The sequence below is a fragment of the Pan troglodytes genome, chromosome 16, assembly GCF_028858775.2.
Source record: "Pan troglodytes isolate AG18354 chromosome 16, NHGRI_mPanTro3-v2.0_pri, whole genome shotgun sequence".
NCBI classification, from domain to species: Eukaryota; Metazoa; Chordata; class Mammalia; order Primates; family Hominidae; genus Pan; species Pan troglodytes.
In genome coordinates, this window is record NC_072414.2 from 74,768,655 (window position 1) to 74,789,268 (window position 20,614).

A 20,614-nucleotide genomic window follows, 5' to 3' on the forward strand; every position below is an offset into this window, starting at 1 on the left:
AGAAATTTTAACATAGATTGGATATTAGATAATATTTAGAAATTATAATTTTTTAGGTGTACTAGTGAGATGATGTTATGAAGAAGATCCTTATTTTTAGAAGAGTCATGCTAAAGTATTACTACTTAGAAGTAAGTGTTGTGATGTCTGTAAATTAACAAGGGTCAGCTAGCTAGTTGGATGGAGGAATTAGATAGATAGATAGATAGATAGATAGATAGATAGATAGATAGATAGATAGATAGAGATAGAGTGATAGATAGGGATAATGAACCAATGTAGCAAAATATAAGTAATTAGTGAATCTAGTTGAAAAAATGTACAGTAGTGAATTGTGTTATTTTATCAACTTTTATGTATGCTTGAAAATTTTACACAGTACAATTTTGGAGATAAAACTACATTCCAATGTCATTAACATCTGTTTGATACCAAATTCCTAAGTAAAATATTTGAAAAGAAAATTTAATCATAAATTTGAATTATGCACTATATACAAATGAAGTTTACCCAACAAATGCTAGTGTTGCTCAAATTTAGGAAACCTACTAATGTAATTTACTATATTAATAGACAAAGTAGAAAAGTTTGATTACCTCAAATAAGTTTCCAGCATTTAGTAAAATTCAGTCATTATTCCTGATAAAAATTCTGTATATAAAATAAAGTAAATGTTTGTAACACCATTTACAAATGCAAGTCATGATTAATATGCTTAATGCTTAAACATTAGAAACACTGCTGTTTAATTGGGGAAATGATGGGATACCAGTTAGCACCGTATGACTGAAGAGTTTTTAAAAGATTAGCCAAGGTAATTAGGCAAGAAAAAATAGTCTAAGCATTAGAAATCAAGAAGAAATTAATATTTAAAAATTATTAGATTTTAGAAATACCAAGAATAATCATTTAGAAAAATAATGGAAGAAAATGCCCCATTTGCAATGGCTAGAGAAAAGATAGAATATGTTGGAATGAACTTTTAAAAAATGGGCACAACCGGCTGTGCACGGTGGCTCATGCCTGTAATCCTAGCACTTTGGGAAGCTAAGACGGGAGGATCACCTGAGGTCAGGAGTTCAAAACCAGCCTGGCCAACATGGCGAAACCCCATTTCTACTAAAAAACACAAAATTTAGCTGGGCATGGTGGGTGCCTGTAATCCCAGCTACTCCGGAGGCTGAGGCTGGAGAATCACTTGAACCCAGGAGGCAGAGGTTGCAGTGAGCCAAGATCACGCCACTGCATTCCAGCCTGGGCGACAGAGTGAGACTCCATTTCCAGCCCCCCAAAAATGGGCACAACCTACAAAAACAACATTTAAATCTCTCTCTCTCAAGATATAAAAAAATGCCTTGAGAAAATCGAAGGAAAATATTAATCATTTGAAATAAAAATTAAGCAAAATTAAATATCAAAGAAGGAAAAATTATAATTATAGGCAAAGACTGTTTTCTTAATATCCGGAGTGTTTACAAATCAGTAAGAAAAAAACAAAAATTAGCAGGAAAATTGATCAGACACTTGAAAAACTAGTTCACAGAAAAATCAAAATGTCAAGAAGATTATGAAGAGAGAAGAGAAATTACAGTATCTTTGAGAACTAAAAGCACATAAAGACATGCTTGCACAAAAGTACAAAGTTGTTGTAACACTGAGAGAAAATCTAAATGCTCATTGATATGAGTCTGGTTAAATAAATTATGTAATGTCCTCTTATATCACCAGTTAAAAAACAAGCCAACTGGGTGCAGTGGCTCACGCCTGTAATCCCAGCACTTTAAGAGGCTGAGGCGGGTGGATCACTTGAGGTCAGGAGTTCAAGACCAGCCTGGCCAACATGGTGAAACCCTGTCTCTACTAAAAAATACAAAAATTATCCAGGCATGGTGGCTGGCACCTACAATCCCAGCTACTCAGGAGGTTGAGGCATGAGAATTGCTTGAACCCAGGAGGCGGGGGTCATAGTGAGCCGAGACCATACCACTGAACACCAGCCTGGGCGACAGAGCAAGACTCCATCTCAAAAACAAAAAAAACAAGCCAAATTATGAGAACTGATAGGCAAAAAAACCTCTGTGAATAAAAAGAAATTGTAAAAAAGTTTATACCTAATGATCAATTCTGTATACTTCTCAAAAGCATACATGTTTGTATGGAAAGGTGCACACATACACATCCATAGGAAATATCTTAATAGAAGCAACCATTCATCCTGTTTAGACCTCTAAAAAGTGGAACAGGTTAGGAGTTTGTGGATGGTAGAGGGTGACATTTACTTTCCATTTTATATCCTTCTGTGCCATTTGAAGTTTTTATAAGTTTAAAAAACTTTTTAAGTTTTATAAAAGGTACGTATTAATTTTACAATATAAATTATCAATATATATTATGCATCCTCAACCACTTCACCTCACCCCAGGAAGGATACACACTAATATGATAACATGTGTAATCTCTTGGCAGTGTGATTGAATACATGACATGTTTGTCAATTTCCTTGCCTGGATATTCTGGATTTTTTTACAACAAATATACAGCATATTATATATGTAATAAAAATTATTTTGAAAATACATATAAATTAGAAAGCTTTACTGAACTGAAGAAAACCTATTTGGGCAGATTGGTTGGGCTCTCTTGCAAAATCTTTGTGAAAGTAGGCTGTGGTATCTTGGGGAAGCATTTGTCTAGGGGTGTGTGTGCGTATATGTGTATATTCCAACCATTGTCCCATTGATAATTACACACTTTAATGAAACCCTGCAAATCAAACCCCTTGCAGTTGATTTTAGCCAAAAAGCCTCAAACTTGAGGAAAATGTTCTTCTGGGTGGAGCGGCCTACTACATAACTCTTGGAGAGAAAGCACACTGCCGAGCACCCAGGCAAAGCTAAGAACGAGGAGCAGCCTATAAGGATCATCTCCTAAACTGGAATTCCCTTTCATTTCTGTAACCCTCCACTAAAGTTTCATACATTTGTAGAAGTCTCTGTGATACGCTGATAAGGCAGTACATCCCAAACATTTTACCTAAATATGAATCATCTAGAAAACTTGTTAAAACACAGACACCTGCTCCACCCATAGAAATTCAGATCCAGCAGTTTAGGGTGGAGCCCAAGAATGTGCCCGACCAGCAGCAGCCTCCCAGGTGATGCTGATACTGCTAGACTGTGAGCCACATTTTGAGCAGCACGGGTGCAGGATATAGAGAGGGAGAACTCAAGTCATAAAGGGCAGAAAGGGAGGACTGGTCCATAGTCACAAACTTTTCAGCATTTCTTCACTGTCCTGCAAGAGACGGCCCAGTTCTAGGTCTGACCAGAAATGAAGTGAGAATCCTGTGAGGCAGAGGATTTTAAGGAGGCAGGAGCCAGGAGTACCAAGTGCTCTGCAGATGAGGGCTTAAAAGTGCCTTTTGGATGAGCAGTAAAGAGACTGTTAATGTGCTTTGCCAAAGCAGTTTCAATCAAGTAGCTGGCACAGGAAGCTGTGATCTGAGGAATACATTGATGATGAAAAATTAGAGACAGCAAATGTAAACAGTTTTTTCAAGACTTGGCGATAAAGAGTAGGTGAAAAATTAGGGTCGTAGCTGGAGACGTGATTAAAAGAGTGTTCTATATATATATAATTTAAAAATATTTTTATATATAAATATTATACACCCATATACATACACATATATAAACATACACGTATATATACACATATGTATATACACACATATGTATATACATGTATATACATAGATATTTTTAAAATTATACTTTTATTTAAGATGGGAAGAGACCCGCTGGTCATATTAACCCTGATAGGAAAGAGAGAGTGAAAGAAGATAAAGGAAAGAGAGGGGATGATGGGTGGAGCGAGTTCTCTGAGGACACAGAGGAGCTGGAATGCAGAACACAGATGGAGGGATTAATTAGTCTTGGAAAGGAAGACAGACATTTGTGCCTCTGTAGCGGGAGGAAGCAGGGAATGGATGGGTGCAGCTGCAGGGCGAGGTCTCTTCTGATGGTTTCTGTTTTACTTGGATTTTTTTTTCTAATCTTCCTTGGAGCGTTGCATAGAATCAGTTTTTGTATTATGGTGCATAAATGTTTGAAAAGAAGGTATATTTCCTCACCATGCAATGCTCTGTTACCTATTAATGTAACATTAGTAATTATATTGCACAGATTCTTTATGTAATTTTCACTCGCTTCAATGTATTAAAGTCTCTCAGAAGTTTTACTGATTTCAGTTTCATCTTATATAACTACAGGGGATTTTTCTTTACATATTTTGATGTAATGGCATTTGGTTCACAAATTCTTCAAACTATTTGTTTTTTGATTATCAACAAAGTACTCATTTTGTATTTTTGCTTGAAATTCTACTTGTACTGATACAAAGACTATTACCCACGCTTTCTTTATCTTACCCTTCAGAATGGGCCATTCATAAATTGCAGACAAATGGCCTCCTGGTAAAGGCCCCCCTTGGCCTGGAGGTAGACCTGGAGCTGGAGGCGATGATAAAGAGAGGAAGCAATTGTAAGTACAGTAAGAAAGAGCAGACTGCTGCTTGTGGTTCAGCACAAGCTCAGTATAGACTGCCTGAAACCTCCTATCAGAAGAATGCAGATGGCATTGCCAAGCAGGTCTGATTCTAAGCCTGCTTTGAAATCCTATATTTTCTAATGGTCTATAAGCCAATTATTGAAAACAAAGCGGACGGTGGCTGGGAGTGGTGGCTCATGCCTGTAATCCCAGGACTTTGGGAGGTTAAGGTAGGAGATCACTTGAGGTTAGCAGTTTGAGATCAGCCTGGGCAACATAGTGAGACCTTGTCTCAACAAAAAATTTAAAAATTAGCCAGGTGTGGTGGTACATGCCTGTAGTGCCAGCTACTTAAGAGGCTGAGGCAGGAGGATTCCTTGAACCCAGGAGGTCGAGGCTGCAGTGAGCCATGATTATGCTATTGCATTCAGCCTAGGCGATCGTGTCTAATTTAAAAAAGAAAACATATAAGATGGAGAGAAAAGGCTTCCTCTCCATCCCATCCTATGGTGTCGCTAACAGTAGGCTCATGTCTGGGACACCTAGATTTGTTGTTGATGGTGGTAACTGGTTCCTGTTGATCACATTCATTGTCTGGAATTATTCCAAAACTGTCTTATTGAAATTTGGTGGTAAGAGATTCTTGATAATCTCTTGGAATAGGAATACCTGTTCCAAGGGGTTGTTATGAGTGTTCAATGAGGTAATATATGCAAAGGGCTTAGAAAAGAACCTGGTGCCAATTAGGCGTTGGGTAAGTATAAGTTATTATTAAAACCATGTTGAGCACTTACTCTGCCACCAGGCAACATGCTAAGAAACTTGAGATAAATTACCTCATTCATTCTAATGAAAACTCATTTCTACAATTAAGACAATTAAAATTTTATAAGGTTAAAGTGACTTGCCCAAGATCACGGTGTTCCTAAGCATTAGAACCAGGGTAAGGACCCAAAACTACACTTTTAAATCCTTCTACTATGAGACCAAGTGATGCTGTATAAACTCAAATTCACTCATCACACAGAGTTTCATTTTATGGGTTTCACTTGTTTGATTTTGCAATCACTGGACTGACCTAAGATTCACTGACTTTCCCTCCCACACATAAATGCTCAAGTCCAGCTGTTCCATCATATTTTTTCTATGTCTCATTTCCTGCTGGATATCACAGCTTTGCTAAGTAGCAAGATGTACAGGAAATAAATTGTCCACACAATATTAACTAATCAATAAACATCAGTTTCAGCCCAGAAGCACTGTAATTTATATCAGATCATTTATTTTCACTATAAAGTTCAACCAGAACTACAACAACCTAAATATATACATTCCAAGGTAAAACAAGGAAAAGGATGTCTTAGTGACTCTCACTTTGACAACCTCACCCCCACTTTTCTATTTTTGTTTTATTTTTTTATTTTTTTGGTGTGTGTTTTTTTAGTTGGTCGGGTTTTTTTTTCTGAACAAAATTTTCTGTCGAGTATTTTTCATGTTACATTTCTAGAACCTGCATTTATTTTCTCCTTCTGTTATTTAGATTCTAACACACACACACACACACACACACACACACACCATTCCCAAGGCATAAAGTAGTTTTTTTAAAAAATAAGAATAGTTTTTTAAATACATGCTAATGCTAATAATTTGAACCCTATAGAAAACTGCAAAACAAAATGGGTTTTATTTTTAAGGAATGCATTTTTTAAAATGAGATAATGTTGTGAAAACATTTTGTAAACTGAAAAAAAACAGTGTTTGTTAATGCCCTCACACACCCATAACTATTTGTCATCACTTAGACTAAAAAGAGTTACCGAGGCAGGGCATGGTGGCTCACACCTGTAATCCCAGCACTTTGGGAGGCTGATGCAAGTGGATCACCTGAAGTCAGGAGGTCAAGACCAGCCTGACCAACATGGTGAAACTCCATCTCTACTAAAAATACAAAATTAGTCGGGCATGGTGGCACGTGACTGTAATCCCAGCTATTCAGGAGGCTGAGGCAGGAGAATCACTTGAACCCAGGAGGTAGAGGCTGCAGTGAACTGAGATTGCACCATTGCACTCCAGCCTGGGCAACAAGAGCAAAACTCCATCTCAAAAACAAAAAAAAAAAAGTTACCTAGCATGGTATTGTACAGAACAGGGTCTGCACAATTTTTCAAAAGTAGGATAGTAAGGTTTGCTTCAAGCTCATCTGTCATTCTGTAGGAGCAGTGGGGGATTTTGGAAGGCGAAAAAAGGAAAAGTCAATGGGTAGCAACACTGATTCTGCAGCTGGAGGACTGTCTATACACTACTTTGCAAATGGGGGTGAGAAAAATGCAGTATGCCAGTAAGCAAAAGTAGAAAAAGCAAATGTAGGAAATTAACAGCAAATTTTTTACAAAAGAAGGAAGGAACACAGCAGAGCTTTGCCTTGTTGAGAACAATCGGCTGCAAACTGAAAACTGACCAGCGTGCCTTGAGCTGTTAGGCCACATTACTAACGTCTCTGATTACTCAATCTGCAAATGAGTATCTTCAGCCCTTAGCTCCTATGCAGAAACATCTGCTCCCAACCTGAGGTATGTTTATTTACTGGCCTAAATTGCCTTTACCTCAAAAGACCATGGTAACAGGCAGACTGACCAATAATGTATGCTTCTGTGCTTATTGGCAGGGCTAGCTTTGGAACAGCATGCAGGAGATGGGACTATGTCACACAGCATCTAATAACAAATATCTGTCCAGATGTTCTCGAGCATCATAGTGTAACTCTCATTTTCTGCCCTTTATAATACTGCCTCTAAGAAATCAGGAGGCTGGTGATGATAAAACAGTCATGTGCCTTCTGACTCTGTAGTGGGGCATCAGACACTGAAAAGCAGAGGCATTAACCAAAGGCATGCACCAGTGGCCACCTGGGAAGTTTGGCAACCTGCAATTGCCCAGATTTACCCCTCAAAATTCTAGGGTGGGGCCTGAGGATTAGAACATGGGACAAGTTCCCCAAGTGCTCCTGATGTGCACCCTGGGTTAGGAACCATGGAGCTGGCTGGGCTCTGCCAAGGGGAAACAAGGGGTGGGTTGGCTGAGGCAGCCTTTGCTCCCCTCTGACTCCATTTCTGTGCTATCTTTGTTCCCTGTCCCACCACTCTAAGCCTCGGTGCACCTCTCGCCTCATGCTCATCTCGCCGTCCTTGGAAGACACTTTGGGAGGGTGGTTAAGCACATGAACTCTGAGGTCAGAACCATCTTGACCACTCACCAGTTGTGAGACCTTGACCAAGGTGCTTAATTTCACTGAGCCTATTTCTCCATTTGTTAAATGGGGAGGGTATAGTAGTACCTACCTTGCAGGGTTACGTTAAGAATAAATAATGTCACACATAACAAATACATAGCACAGTGTAAGCATACAAACTCTGGGGGCCACTATTATTATTATTATTTTCCCAATAAGTATTTTTACTAATAATCCCAGTGCTCTCAGCTGGTCAGCAGGTGTCAGGTCTCCTGGGTGACCCCGGGTGTTGCAGTGCTTGGCTACTAATAAGCTGCTTCTGATTTTAATTCACATTCCTCAAGGACTGCTGCCATAGGGATGCTGGTCTAAGTGGGCTCTTCAATTCTGTGTAGGTCAAGTCAACACACCTTTACTGGAAACATACTGGGTGCCAGGTACTGGGCCAGGTGCATGAGGTTCTTGAGGAGCTCACATACAAATGAGGGGGTCAGTGCAAAAACTAAACCTCCCTCTTGCAGGTTGTGACTATAACATGTTAAAAGGCAACCAAGTAGCAGTTCATGGGTGATAAGAGGAAACTTCACACCAACTCATTCTTGTGGTGTATCTAAAATTTCCTGGGCCCTTTAAGAATAAAGACAAGCCATCACTGTCAAGCCCTTTATTAAAAGTTTGGAAAATTGCTTCATATAAGTTCCTGGGACTTCTTTCTCTAAACTCCATTCAATCCTAAGATCTATTTTTTTTTAAACAATGAACAAATTACACATACACTTAATAGATTTTCAGAGCTAGAAGAGTTCTTATAAATTGTCCATGCTCACTGTGCAGATGAAAAAGTTGAGGTCCCAGTAAGTGAAGCATCTTGCCTAAGAAGATAGATTGTTAGAGGCCAAACTGAGGTTATTACCCCAGTCTTTGGCTTCCAGTCCAGTTCTATTGCACAATATCATTTAATCCCACTGAAATCATAACAGGAAGCAGAATCATCTCCAGCGAAGGCCATGTATTCATTTGTTCAACATTAACTGAGCTCCTAGGATGTGTTCAGTACTGCACTAGCACTAGGAATAAAATGGTGGACATCACAGACATGGTGCCCGCTCTTGCAAAGCTTACTAGTGGGAGAGGCAAATTAAACAAATAAATGAAATAACCACTTCTTTCCCTAAAGGCTAAGCAAGAACTAAACAGAAAAGAGAAGGGCCTACTTTATGTAGAGTGGTCAAAGAAAGCCTCTCTGAGGAGGCGACACTTGTGCTCAACGTTGAGAAAGAGGTAACTACGTTGAAGAGCAGGGAGACACATGTTCCAGGTTTGGGGATGGGTCGGTGCAAAGGCCCATGGGGGGAATGGGCACCTGACATTCTGGAATCTCCCAGAAAGCCAGTGTAACTGGGGATTAGGGAATGAGGAGCAGATGGCAGCACATGATGTAACACAGGGGCCAGATGATACAGGCTTTAAAGGCTTTGGAGAGGGATGCGGATTTCATCATAGGTGTAAGGCCATTCATGAAGAGGCCAGGGAGTTCACAGTCTGTCTGCTTCTCCATGTAAAATACAATCTATGACATTCCTTCGCAACACAGTCTACATGCTATTTTTCCATTATCTCTCTTCATGCACAGGGCCAGAAGACAAACAAAATCATGCAAAAGAGCTAGGCAAGGACTAGAACCCAGGAGTCTTTATTTCTAATCACAGTCTTCCTTCCAGGCCACACTCTCCCTTGCTGAATTAAATGGAGGAGGCGGAAACTTTTAATTCCATTAAAAGGAACAGGGTCTTTGGTTTGAATATTCCTTTCTCAATCGCAGTTCTGATAGAAGAGTATGACCAGCCAGAATCTCACCCTAGAAAGGCGAATGTGGAGGTAGAAAGAGATGATGTGGAAAGACAGGAGAATGAAAACCAATCCATGTTACCATGTTAGCAGACCCTTTATATCCTGTACAATCTTCCTTGTTATGGAATAAGTTAAATTTGTAAATGGTTTTTGGGAGTGACAGTCAAAGGAGAAATGAAGAGTGGATGAAGGGAAAAAATCTTGAGAATTACCCTGTGAGGCAGCCCCATGATCCACCTAGCCCAGGATTCTATTTGTCAAGGAATGCATTAGAAGAGTGTGTGTTTATCTTCATACTGTCAAAACTTGAGCAAAATGCTGGTGTTCCCAGTTGGCCTTAGGTATCACTGTATCAATAGGCTTGGCTGCCACCATGTAAAAATGGACAAAAAGCTTAGAATAGACAAGCCGATCTTGTTTATTTGCCTCACACACGTGTGCCCTGATGTGGACAAGACCAAAATAAGGAACAAACCTGGAAATACAACTAAGTTTCTAAATGCCAAGTCAAGACTCTCTAAACAGATATGTTTGTTGTTGTTTTTAGAGCTTTCTCTCTTTAATACCTGAGTGGCCTCTAGTTTCGTTTTCCAACATCCAAAGCTGTTTATGTTGGTTGTCAGTTCCGTCTCTCTCCTCCTCCCTCTGAACAGGAAATCTGTATGTTGTATCTGGATAAATTTCTGATTTTTTTCATAGCAAAGGTTTTGGCTCCAGGCTCTTACACCTTGTGTCTGCCTCACTGCGTGATGGAAATGATATCCTGTGTGCAGCCTTGTGCACATTCTCCAGTGCAGGGCTGTGCCAACAGCATCTCGTTGCCATGTCCTGACTCAGGGTGAGTCCCAGGGAAGATTGGAATGAATTCTTGGCAAGGTGTGGATGTAGGAGCTGCGTAGATTCTGCAGGCTCCAGTGATGCACACTCAGGGGGAGACATGGCTTCATTTCCTACATTTCTTTCACACAAAGCATGATTATAGGGAAGTGCTTCCATATGGCCTAGGGAAAAAACCCCAGCCAAAAACAGCTTCAGCTGGTCAGTTTCAGAGCTGTAACAAACATGATGGGGCCATAATTAGAATCAAGATGGTGAAGGACTGTGTTTTCACGCAGGCAGGAATCTTTGCTACCTTTAGCCTTAGCTCAAGCGCATGCATACGGAACCTGATAACATGCCAGCATCCTGTGGGATGTTCCTGGCTTATACCATGTCACTCATGCCCTGCACTGAAGGATCTGTGCCCTCCAGTTCCCCTTTCTACGTAGAAATTGATTTTTTTTAAAAAAAGGACATTTTAGGGGTTCTTAACCTGGAATGTCCTAAACAGTCATCGGGGGTCTGAGAACCCCACAAAAAATCAGAATGGCAAATGTGGGGCTTATAAATACACAGCATTTTCCTGGAAAGAAAATGCATAACTTTTAATAGATTCTCAAAAGCATATGTAATCCAAAAGCTGAAAATCAAGAGACAGAGAGAGAGAGAGAATAATGAACTACCTTGCATTTCAGTACCTCTTCTGCACACTTCTCCAAATAAGACTGCCCTTTGGCACAATTTCATCTGGCATTTACCCTGGTTCAATTAGAATTATCTCAAGTTCTAATCTTTCTTGGACCCTGACAAAACGAGGTATTTTCTGATGAGATTTCCAAACTTTCTAAGGCCAACACTAACTCTACGTACTTCCATTACACCGGGATCTGGCTATTGTCTTTCTCCCTTACTCCCCTCATCCACATGCCTTCCTGGATGAACACTTCTCAGTATAGCCTCTCTTCAAACTGTGTTCACTGATCTGAGTCCTAAAACTTTGGTTTGTCCTACAATCACTCTGTTTTCACACTTTCAACGTTTTCCTCCATACCAAGCAGTAGCTCTCTTAAAATCAATCCCCAGACGGACTGATGGTTGACTTTCAAATATGTTTACAAATACCGACATTTACACTTAAAGTATATAAGAGGTATTGAAAGGGGCAAAGTTCCCTTATCCCCCTCTCAGGGCATGCAACAGGAGGAGTGGCTCGCTTCTTCCATGCCCAGCAGCTCAAGCCCCTAGGGGGAGCATGCAGACGGGCAGGTTATGGGGAGCTTGGGGCTCCAACCCCAAGGCAGCGTCTAGAGTTGAGTGTTTACAGCTCCCAAAGTTCCAGCATGTGTTACAGTGTGCTCTTTCAGCTTAGCTGTCCGCAGGTGGCTTGTGTTAATCAGCTCAGTTAGAACCTCTGCCTTATCTCAAGGACAGAGGGCTTTCTGTATCGCAGCGCTTTCTGTATCCCTTGCTATTCCATCCCCCTTCTGCCTCCTCATCCATCTGCTGAGAGCTACCTCCACCATTCAATAAACCTTTGCACTCATTCTCCAAGCCCATGTGTGATCCATTTTTTCCAGTACCATGGGCTTGGAGAATGAGTGCAAGGTTTTATTGAATGGTAGAGGTAGCTCTCAGTAGATGGATGGGAAGGCAGAAGGGGGATGGGGAGGCAGAAGGGGGATGGAGTGGGAAGGTGGTCTTCCCCTGGAGTCGGGTCGCTTAGCAGCTGGGATCTCGTCCGTCCGACCTCTGCCAAATTTCCCCCTGAGTCTGTGTCGTTCCACTGTCAATGGCCTGTCGGCATCTGTGTGTTCTTCTGCTAGTGTGTTCCTCTCAACATCCAGTCACTTGTGTGTGTGACTGCTAGGGTCTTGGGGTTTTTATAGACACAGAATGGGGGGCATGGCAGGCCAGAGTGGTCTTGGAAAATGCAACATTTGGGTGTGAGGACAGGGACTCTGTTTTCAGAGTCCCTGTCCTCACCCAGGCCAGTGGGCACAGGCCCAAGGGCGGAGCCCTAGCCAGGGACCCCACCCTTCAATTTCCTGCCCCGCCTCCCGTATCAGTGTGACATCCTTTAGTATCCCAATGGGTAATATTTTTAACAAAAATGCAGCTAGCATTTACTGAGTACTCTCTAGTTACTACGCTATTTGGAGTTCTCAACATGGATTGATCTTTTAAATCCTGATAACAGCTCTACAAAGGCAGTACTGTTGTTATTCCCAGTTTAAAATTAGAGATCCAAGATACCCATGGAAGTGAAATAACTTAAATAACTCTGCACAGCTCATAAGCAACAGACCCAGGACTTAACCCTGGAAGGCTGGCGGCTCCAGACCCCAATTTCTTAACCACCTCCCAATATTTCCTTTCATAATTAATTATGGGAGATGTTTCTTAACATTTCTCATCCTTAGTTTCCTCATCTGTAAAATAGGCAGGATATTATCCAAATTATAATGTAAGAATGCTGGTAGAATTAAATGATAAGTCTGAAGAGAACTTTGGGAATTATAAAGCATTTGATCAATATTAGTAATAGCAGAATGGATAGAATGCTAACTACTTGGTTTCCTGCCTCCTTGGAAGCCAGGGTGTCACACACCATAATTCTGGTCAATGAAGCAAAATTCCCTGGGGAGAATATCCTTTCCTGGATAAAGAACACAGTATTTAAAAAAACGCTTTTCACACTATGTTCTTCCTTATTATCTGGGATGTGGATGTAACATCTCAATGTCCAATAATGACTTTGCAGCCAAGTAGGCAAAAGCCATCCTCTAAGGATGTGAAGAAGAGAGAAAGGTGCCTGGTTCCTGCAAGACACAGTAAAACAGCATCCCCAGCCTTAGCTGCCTACTCCAGGCTTTTTGTTAGAAAAGACTTATAAACTCCAATGTTTCTAAGTTGAGTTTTCTGTGATTTCCAGTAGAATACATTCCTCATTGGTATACCACCATTCAAAGCCACCTCCTTCATGAAGTCCAAAAATTGGAACCTCCATGAATTCATGGTTTCCAATCTCAGTTAGGCCCTTACAGCTACTCCTCTATCTTTGTACTGTTGTTGATGGTTCCTTCTTCTTTCCTTCATGGGAACAGGCTCAAGTCTCTGAGCCCTCACTCCTACTGGCCAACTCTATCTCCTAATGAAGAGTCAAATAAAGACAATAGGCTGGAACACCTCATGGTGTTCTCCAACCAACCCTGTAGAGCTATCCAGTTGTTGACACGGTGTTGGTCTGTTCCCCTCCTCTTGTCCTGAGCAAATCCTTTCCTCTATACATTCTCTTCACTTATCAATCCATTGCAATCAAGCTTTGATTTCAGCCTGAAGTTCATCAAAATCACTCTTGTTCACATCACAAATGACCTTCAAATTGCCAAAGACAAACTTTTGGGCCCTTATTCCAGTTGAACTCATAAAAGCATTTAACATTGCTGGCCACCTCCATCTCATTTTTGAAATTACTTATTCCTTTGGGGTCCATGGTACTGCTCTTGCTAAGTTCTGCATTTACCTACTTACTCTATTCATTCCTTCTCAGTTGGATTCCCTTAAACTTCTTCCCTGGCTAAATGCTTTGACTTCAGCTTTTCCTCAGGATGCAATTATTGGTTTCCTCTTATATTCTACACACTCTCTTTAGAGGAACTCACCTACATTTATAACTGAATACCACCAACAAGGGGTTTTGCTATCAGCCATGATAAACTAGCATGTTTCAGATAAACCCTCCAACCACAAACAAAACATAATCAACATCTGTTTGCAGGCATCAGAAAGATACTTAGACATTGGATACTTATGGGGTGAAAATTTTGGAGAGAATAAAATTCAGGGAGGTGGAGTCTCACCTTTGATATGTGTCTCCTCTTCATGAATTCCTTACCCAAATGAATAGCAAACATGTCCACCGAGCTGCACAAGATGGAAAATTTGGGCCATTCTAGCTGCTTCTTTTCTCTTATAGCTGTCATTTAAAGAATTACCAAACTCTGTTCATTCTACATGCTAAAGATCTCTCCACCTGTTCCTTCCTCTACGTTTCCTCCCACGCTACCCTAGATCAAGGCCTCATGATTTTAAACACTCTTGAATAGCTTGAAAGGCACTTCCTATTTGGACTACCTGCTTCCAAGCTCATCTGACAGGTCATCCAGCCTCCATATGCCACCAGAATTATTTTACTAAAACACTAACCTAACCATATCACTCCACTGCCTAAATTGCTTTGAGGGCTCCACTTAATCTGAAAAATAAAACACAATAACGAAGGCTTTGACTCCAAATGCCATTCTGTCTTATCTTCTACCCTATTCAATGTACAGTCAGGCCTGAACAACATATTAGGAGTTCCTCAAAACACCCAGACTCTTCTCCAGTGTCACGCCATGAACTTTGTGTTTCCTCTGCCTGAAAAACCCTCCACCCCTCCCGCAATGCTTTCCCCATTTGGGAAAATAAGTAAGATGCCGACTTTACAAGTTACATCAAACTAAATTCAAAGGAATAAAAGATTTAAAATCAAATCTTTGGCTGAACTCACCTACATTTATAACTGAATACCACCAACAAGGGGGTATTCAGAAAGAATTATTATAAAGAAAAACAAAACCATAAAAGTACTGGCAGAAAACATACGTGAATAATTTTTGTTTCCTTTAAAGGAGCGGTTAACAAACCTAAGGGCCAAATTCAGCCTTCAGGCTATATTTGTAAATAAAGTTTCATTGGAATGTAGTCATGCTGATCTATTTACAGGTGTCTGTGTGTGCTTTTACACTGCAACAGCTGTGTTGAGTAGTTGAGACTATATGGCCAGCAAAGCCTAAAATATTTATTATCTATCCCTTTACAGAAAAAGTTTACTGATTCCCCAAGCTAAAGGATGTTTTAAAGGACAGATATTATTAAAATGAAAAGATGGAAATTTCCAAATACATAATACTTAGAAACTTAGAAACTCTAATTACACAAAATTGAAAGTCTATTAACAAACTGGAACCATATTTGAAATAGGTATGACAGAAAAAATGTTAGTATTGGTGATATATTAAAAGCTCTCAACAATGAGGAAAAGATCTACATCCAAATAGGAAAATTGATAAACGGCTTCAATAGCTAACTGAGAAATTAAAAAGTATAAATGGTCAATAGATACATGACAATATTTTCTACCTTGTTAGCAGTCAAAGGAAGACAAATAAATTATTATTTCATGATTTACCTGAAAAACTGGCAAATATATTTTTTTAAAACACTAATACCCTGCATTGGCAAAGGTTCAAAGAAACAGGTCCTCTTCGAAGATATAATGGGAACAAAAGTTTGATACACACTTCTTGGAAGAAATTTCACTTTTAGAAAATTGGTACAAAAGCTACTTCCAACTAAAAAAGCTTAACATTCAGAAAATGTTATTCTAGCAATAGACGGTCTAAAATATATCTTGTATGATGGTAATAACGTATTGGGTTTAAAACCTACTCTTTTCAGGAGAAACGTGTGACTTCGATTGTCCCCGTACAAGCCTGCAGGTGGAGCCATCGCCGGCACAGACTCCACAGTTGTCCTCCTTGGCATTGCTTCCCAGTTGCCGATCGCAGCCCACTGCCTGCCAACAGAAGCATGGCGGTCAGTGGTGCCCAAAGCCAGGGGAGGGGGAACTCTCTTCATTTCAGGAAGCTTAGTTGTGACGTAATCCTTAAATTTACAGTTTGGCTCTCTTTTATGAGAACATAGTTTTATAAATCTAAATAATATAATGTCTTACAGGATAGTATCATTTATATGATTCTAATGTAAGGCCGAAATATTAATATTAAGATTTGAAGCTGTCCCTCCATACCCCTCCCTTTTCTATTTATATTTTTATTCAGATTTCTGTCTTTTTTTTTTTTTTCGAGACAAGATCTCACTCTGTTGCCCAGGTTGGAGTGCAATAGTGGGATTGTGGCTCACTGCAGCCTCAACCTCCTGGGCTCAAGTGATCCTCCCACCTCAGCCTCCCAAGTAGCTGGGATCACTTGATCCTGGGAGGTTGAGTCACAGGCCTGTGCCCCAATACCCAGCTTTTTAAAATTTGATGTAAAGACAGGGTCTCCCTATGCTGCCCAGGCTGGTCTTGAATTCCTGGGCTCAAGTGATCCTCCTGCCCTGGCCTTCCAAAGTGCTGGGATTACAGGCATGTACCACACTGCCCAGCCCAGGTATTTTTATATATATAAAATAAACAGAACATTACAGACGTTTCCTCTCTCCCCAGCCCTACACTTATCCTATTCTCTCATTTCCTCCCCAAAACAACCACTGTCCTAAATTTGATATATAACCTTCTGGTTCATAGTTTTACTTTAAATATCTTTTTTTTTCTGTTTTTACTTCTATCTCTAAATATCTATATCCCTATATTAATATCTGTCTATAGTCTTTATCTATATCTTTATATCTCCTTGTCTTTATCATTAGCTGTGCCTATGCCTATGTATCTCCACCGCTGTCATTATACCTATATATTTATAAACAATTTTTAAAATATAAAAAATAATTAAAAGGAGAGATGTCTCATATAAAATACGTGTTTATACTGCTATCCTTCCTTCTCTTGTCATTTTTCATGTGTACATATGTGTGTGTATTTGCTAGATTATAAGCTTCCTTATATGAGAAAAAAGGTCAGGTCTTATATTTCTTTTTTATTTCTTAAGCATATATTTTACATAATGTGTAAACAACAATAATATCAACTGATCTGATGGTTTATCTCTTCCTTCCTTCCCATATTCATCTAACTTTATTTACAAATCTGGTGTTTAAGTGCAGGGACTTTGGAGGAAGAAAACACCCACGTCCAAACCTGGATCCACTCACCACCCCGCAAGCTGCAGGATGTTGAAAAATTCAAACTCTCAGAGACTCGTTTTCCTCAACAGTAAAATAGAGATAATAATACCAATATATACTTCACATAGGGCCTAGTGATGATTCAGTGAGAAAATATATGTAAAATTCTTAGTATAATCATTCAAACACTATAAAGGATTCAATAAAAGAGGGCCAATGTTATTATTTCTCTGTGTTTTTCATCTTATTTTGACTCCTGGGTAGCCCTCATGCTACAGCTTGGAGAGTTGTTGAATCAGACTCTATATCCAAGCTGTTGAAGAAGAAATGAAACTAGAGGAAGTTGAGACAATTATTTATACACAATTCTTTCCAATATTTTGGTGTTGAAGGGAAAGAGAAAGATCAAGTGAAAATTTCAGGGAGAGGTAGTAAGTTTCAAGGAAGTTTAGAGAATAGCTTATGATTAGAGATATTTTCAAATTCACAAAGAGCTATCACGAGGAAAGGGTCTACTTTTGTTCTGTATATTTCCAAATGGTGAAAGCTACAGGTTTAAGCATAATTTGGTTCAATATGAGAAAGTTTGAAAAGTCAGAGTTATCTAATAATAAGTATTCAATCATAGTCTAGGAGATCTCTTGGTGGAAAAATTGTAGGGGGATTAAATTATTGGATGAGTAGCTTAATCCAATGACTTTTGAGATCCTTTAATCCTGATTATATGATTTTATAAAGATAGTAATACAATATTAATAATTGCTGATTTTTATTGAATGCTTGGCATGTACCTGGCATTATGCCATGAATATTGTACACATTATTTCATTTAATCTTCAGAGCAATTTTATCATGAGGTGATACCTTTAACTCTATTTTATAAATAAGGAATCTAAACATTACTGAGTAAATGATTTGCCAGTATTACACAGCTAGTATATAGTGTTGGTAATGGTTTTAAAACCCAAGTTATCTGACTCAGAATCTTAACACTACATTACAACTTCCTCTACCTTAAGTATCAGCAGATAGACAACAACAACAAAAGCCCAGTTACACAGGCCATTAAATTAATATTTACAAGTACATGTGGAACAACTTAAGAGTGATTGATTTTGGAAACATACTTGCATGGTCAAGATTCAATCAATGAGTAACTTGTGTTCATGCAACTTTCTCCAAGGGGAGTAATACCACTATTAAATTATAGAAACACTGCTCCTGGGCCAAACTCTGTCCTCACACATTCATGTCCCTGAGCACTCTGCATTTCATGAGAATGAGAATCACTCTCTATCTGGTCATCCAGGAAGGGCGTGGGCTAAGGAGCTAGGAGGGGCTTGTTTTGAAGAGTGTTTAAGGCCTTGTAAGATCTCAGGCAATTGAATACCTCCCTGAGCACTGATATTTGCTTCCTAATTTTTTTTAAGTTACAATTCATTCAAATGTTATAGCAAAATAAAGCATGTGAAAACATCACAGAAAAATGATATTTGAAAAGAAAGTCTTGCCTTGTGATTCATAAGGAATAAGCCAGATATGCCTTTGAAATTGAGGGGCTACTGAATTTTGGCTTTCATATCCCATCATAATCAACAATAAGCAACTTTTTTTTTTTTTTTTTTTTTTTTTTGAGACAGAGTCTCGCCTGCCACCCAGGCTGGAGTGCAGTGGTGCGATCTCAGCTCACTGCAAGCTCTGCCTCCTGGGTTCACGCCATTTTCCTGCCTCAGCCTGCCGAGTAGCTGGGACTACAGCTACCCGCCACCATGCCCGGCTAATTTTTTGTATTTTCAGTAGAAACAGGGTTTCACTGTGTTAGCCAGGATGGTCTCGATCTCCTGATCTCGTGATCTGCCTGCCTTGGCCTCCCAAAGTGCTGGGATTACAAGTGTGAGCCACAGCGCCCGGCCCAACAATAAGCAACTTCTAAAAAATTGCCTGAAGTGTTTCCAACTTCTATGACATCATCTGAAGTCATGATCTCTAATTATAGTGATTTATTAACTACTAATTGACAGATATATCAATAAAATTTATTAACATCTATTAAATAACCATTTTCTATACTGCCAGACACTACAGAGCATAAATTAATAACATAAGATTCTTACCTTACAGTGTAGTTAATGAGACAAGTTACACAAGATAGTGGATGACATAAACAAATATTTAAAATATATGAGTAGTGCTTTTTGGAATAAATATTCATCTATTAATCATCACTTCAGCTAAAAATTATTTCACAGTTCCTGCATATGATTTCCTAATCAGCTAAAAGATGATAATACTTAAATAAGTAGCACTAGTCCAAATGAAGCAAAATATGAATTTTTCAGAGCAGTCAAATTTAATCATTCAAGAACAAAACAATTTTTTTTTAAATCAACCATTTGAAATCTCTGCAAATTGGAATCTAACTTGGGGGAAAAATCTGACATTTCTGCCTTAAAAATCAGAGTATATGGAGCTGTGGTAGTCAGTGGGGATACTCAGAAACATTTTGCTTCTTTCAGCCCACAGAAGGTCTGCACTTCTCCACTCCCTTTGAAGTTAGGTGTGGTCATTAACTAACTTTGGCCAATGAAATATGAGTCTAAGTGATTGATCTGTGTCACTTCTATAAGAAGATTTAAGGGTCAGTGTCTGAGTCTCATGTTCCCCATGCACTATTGCAGTTATTATGTAAAAAATGTGTCCAAATAAAGCCTACCTCAGCCTGAGTCTCCGAGACGTTCTAAGAGCTGAGGCTCCTGTCGACCACTGTTGGGCAAGTGGCATCAGCAAGAAGTAACCTTTAATTGTTTTAAGCTACTGAGCTTTGGGTGTTGTTGGTTACTGCAGGAAAACCCAGCCTATACTAAACAGGACTATAATTTAGCCATTAATGGATAAAGCACGGTTATTAACAGGAAGACGATTTTTAAAATTGGAAGTTTCACATTAAAATCCAGTTTTCTGGCTTCTCTTGACAAAAACAAAAACAAAACAAAACAAAACTTCCGACATGTTTATACATAGTTGCTCCCTTCACAATAGCATGTATCCTCCAGTTCACCACTACAGTCACCAGCCAATGTGACTACATCTGGGCAGTTTCTCTCTGGGGCAGTATGTAGACATTTGAGTTTTCATCCCTGTACTAAGCCATCTAAGCATGAATCATCTGTTGAACTGACTGTTCTTTACCGAATTATATCTCATTTTCAGTTACAAACTTCAGCTACACTTGTACCAATACAAAAAGTATCATCAGTATAGTCCAATAATTAAGAAATTGGATTCTGGAATGAGGTTGCCTGGGTTCAAATTCCAG

At 39.4% G+C, this 20,614-nt stretch overlaps 1 protein-coding gene across 7 annotated transcripts in view; it reads right to left on the bottom strand.

Moving 5' to 3' along the window:
* The window catches only part of ADAMTSL3 (ADAMTS like 3), a 390,466-nt gene that overhangs the window by 193,961 nt on the left and 175,891 nt on the right, over window positions 1–20,614 (bottom strand). For 5 of the 7 annotated variants that reach the window (XM_024349337.3, XM_024349336.3, XM_024349334.3 and 2 more), the window contains exon 7: window positions 15,943–16,069. In XM_024349337.3, the coding sequence (XP_024205105.2) occupies window positions 15,943–16,069 (127 nt within the window). Of the gene's footprint in view, window positions 1–4,429; window positions 4,688–10,196; window positions 10,639–15,942; window positions 16,070–20,614 lie in introns of those variants that run through there. The other 2 variants (XM_009429726.5, XM_016927318.4) reach the window with 2 other exon arrangements.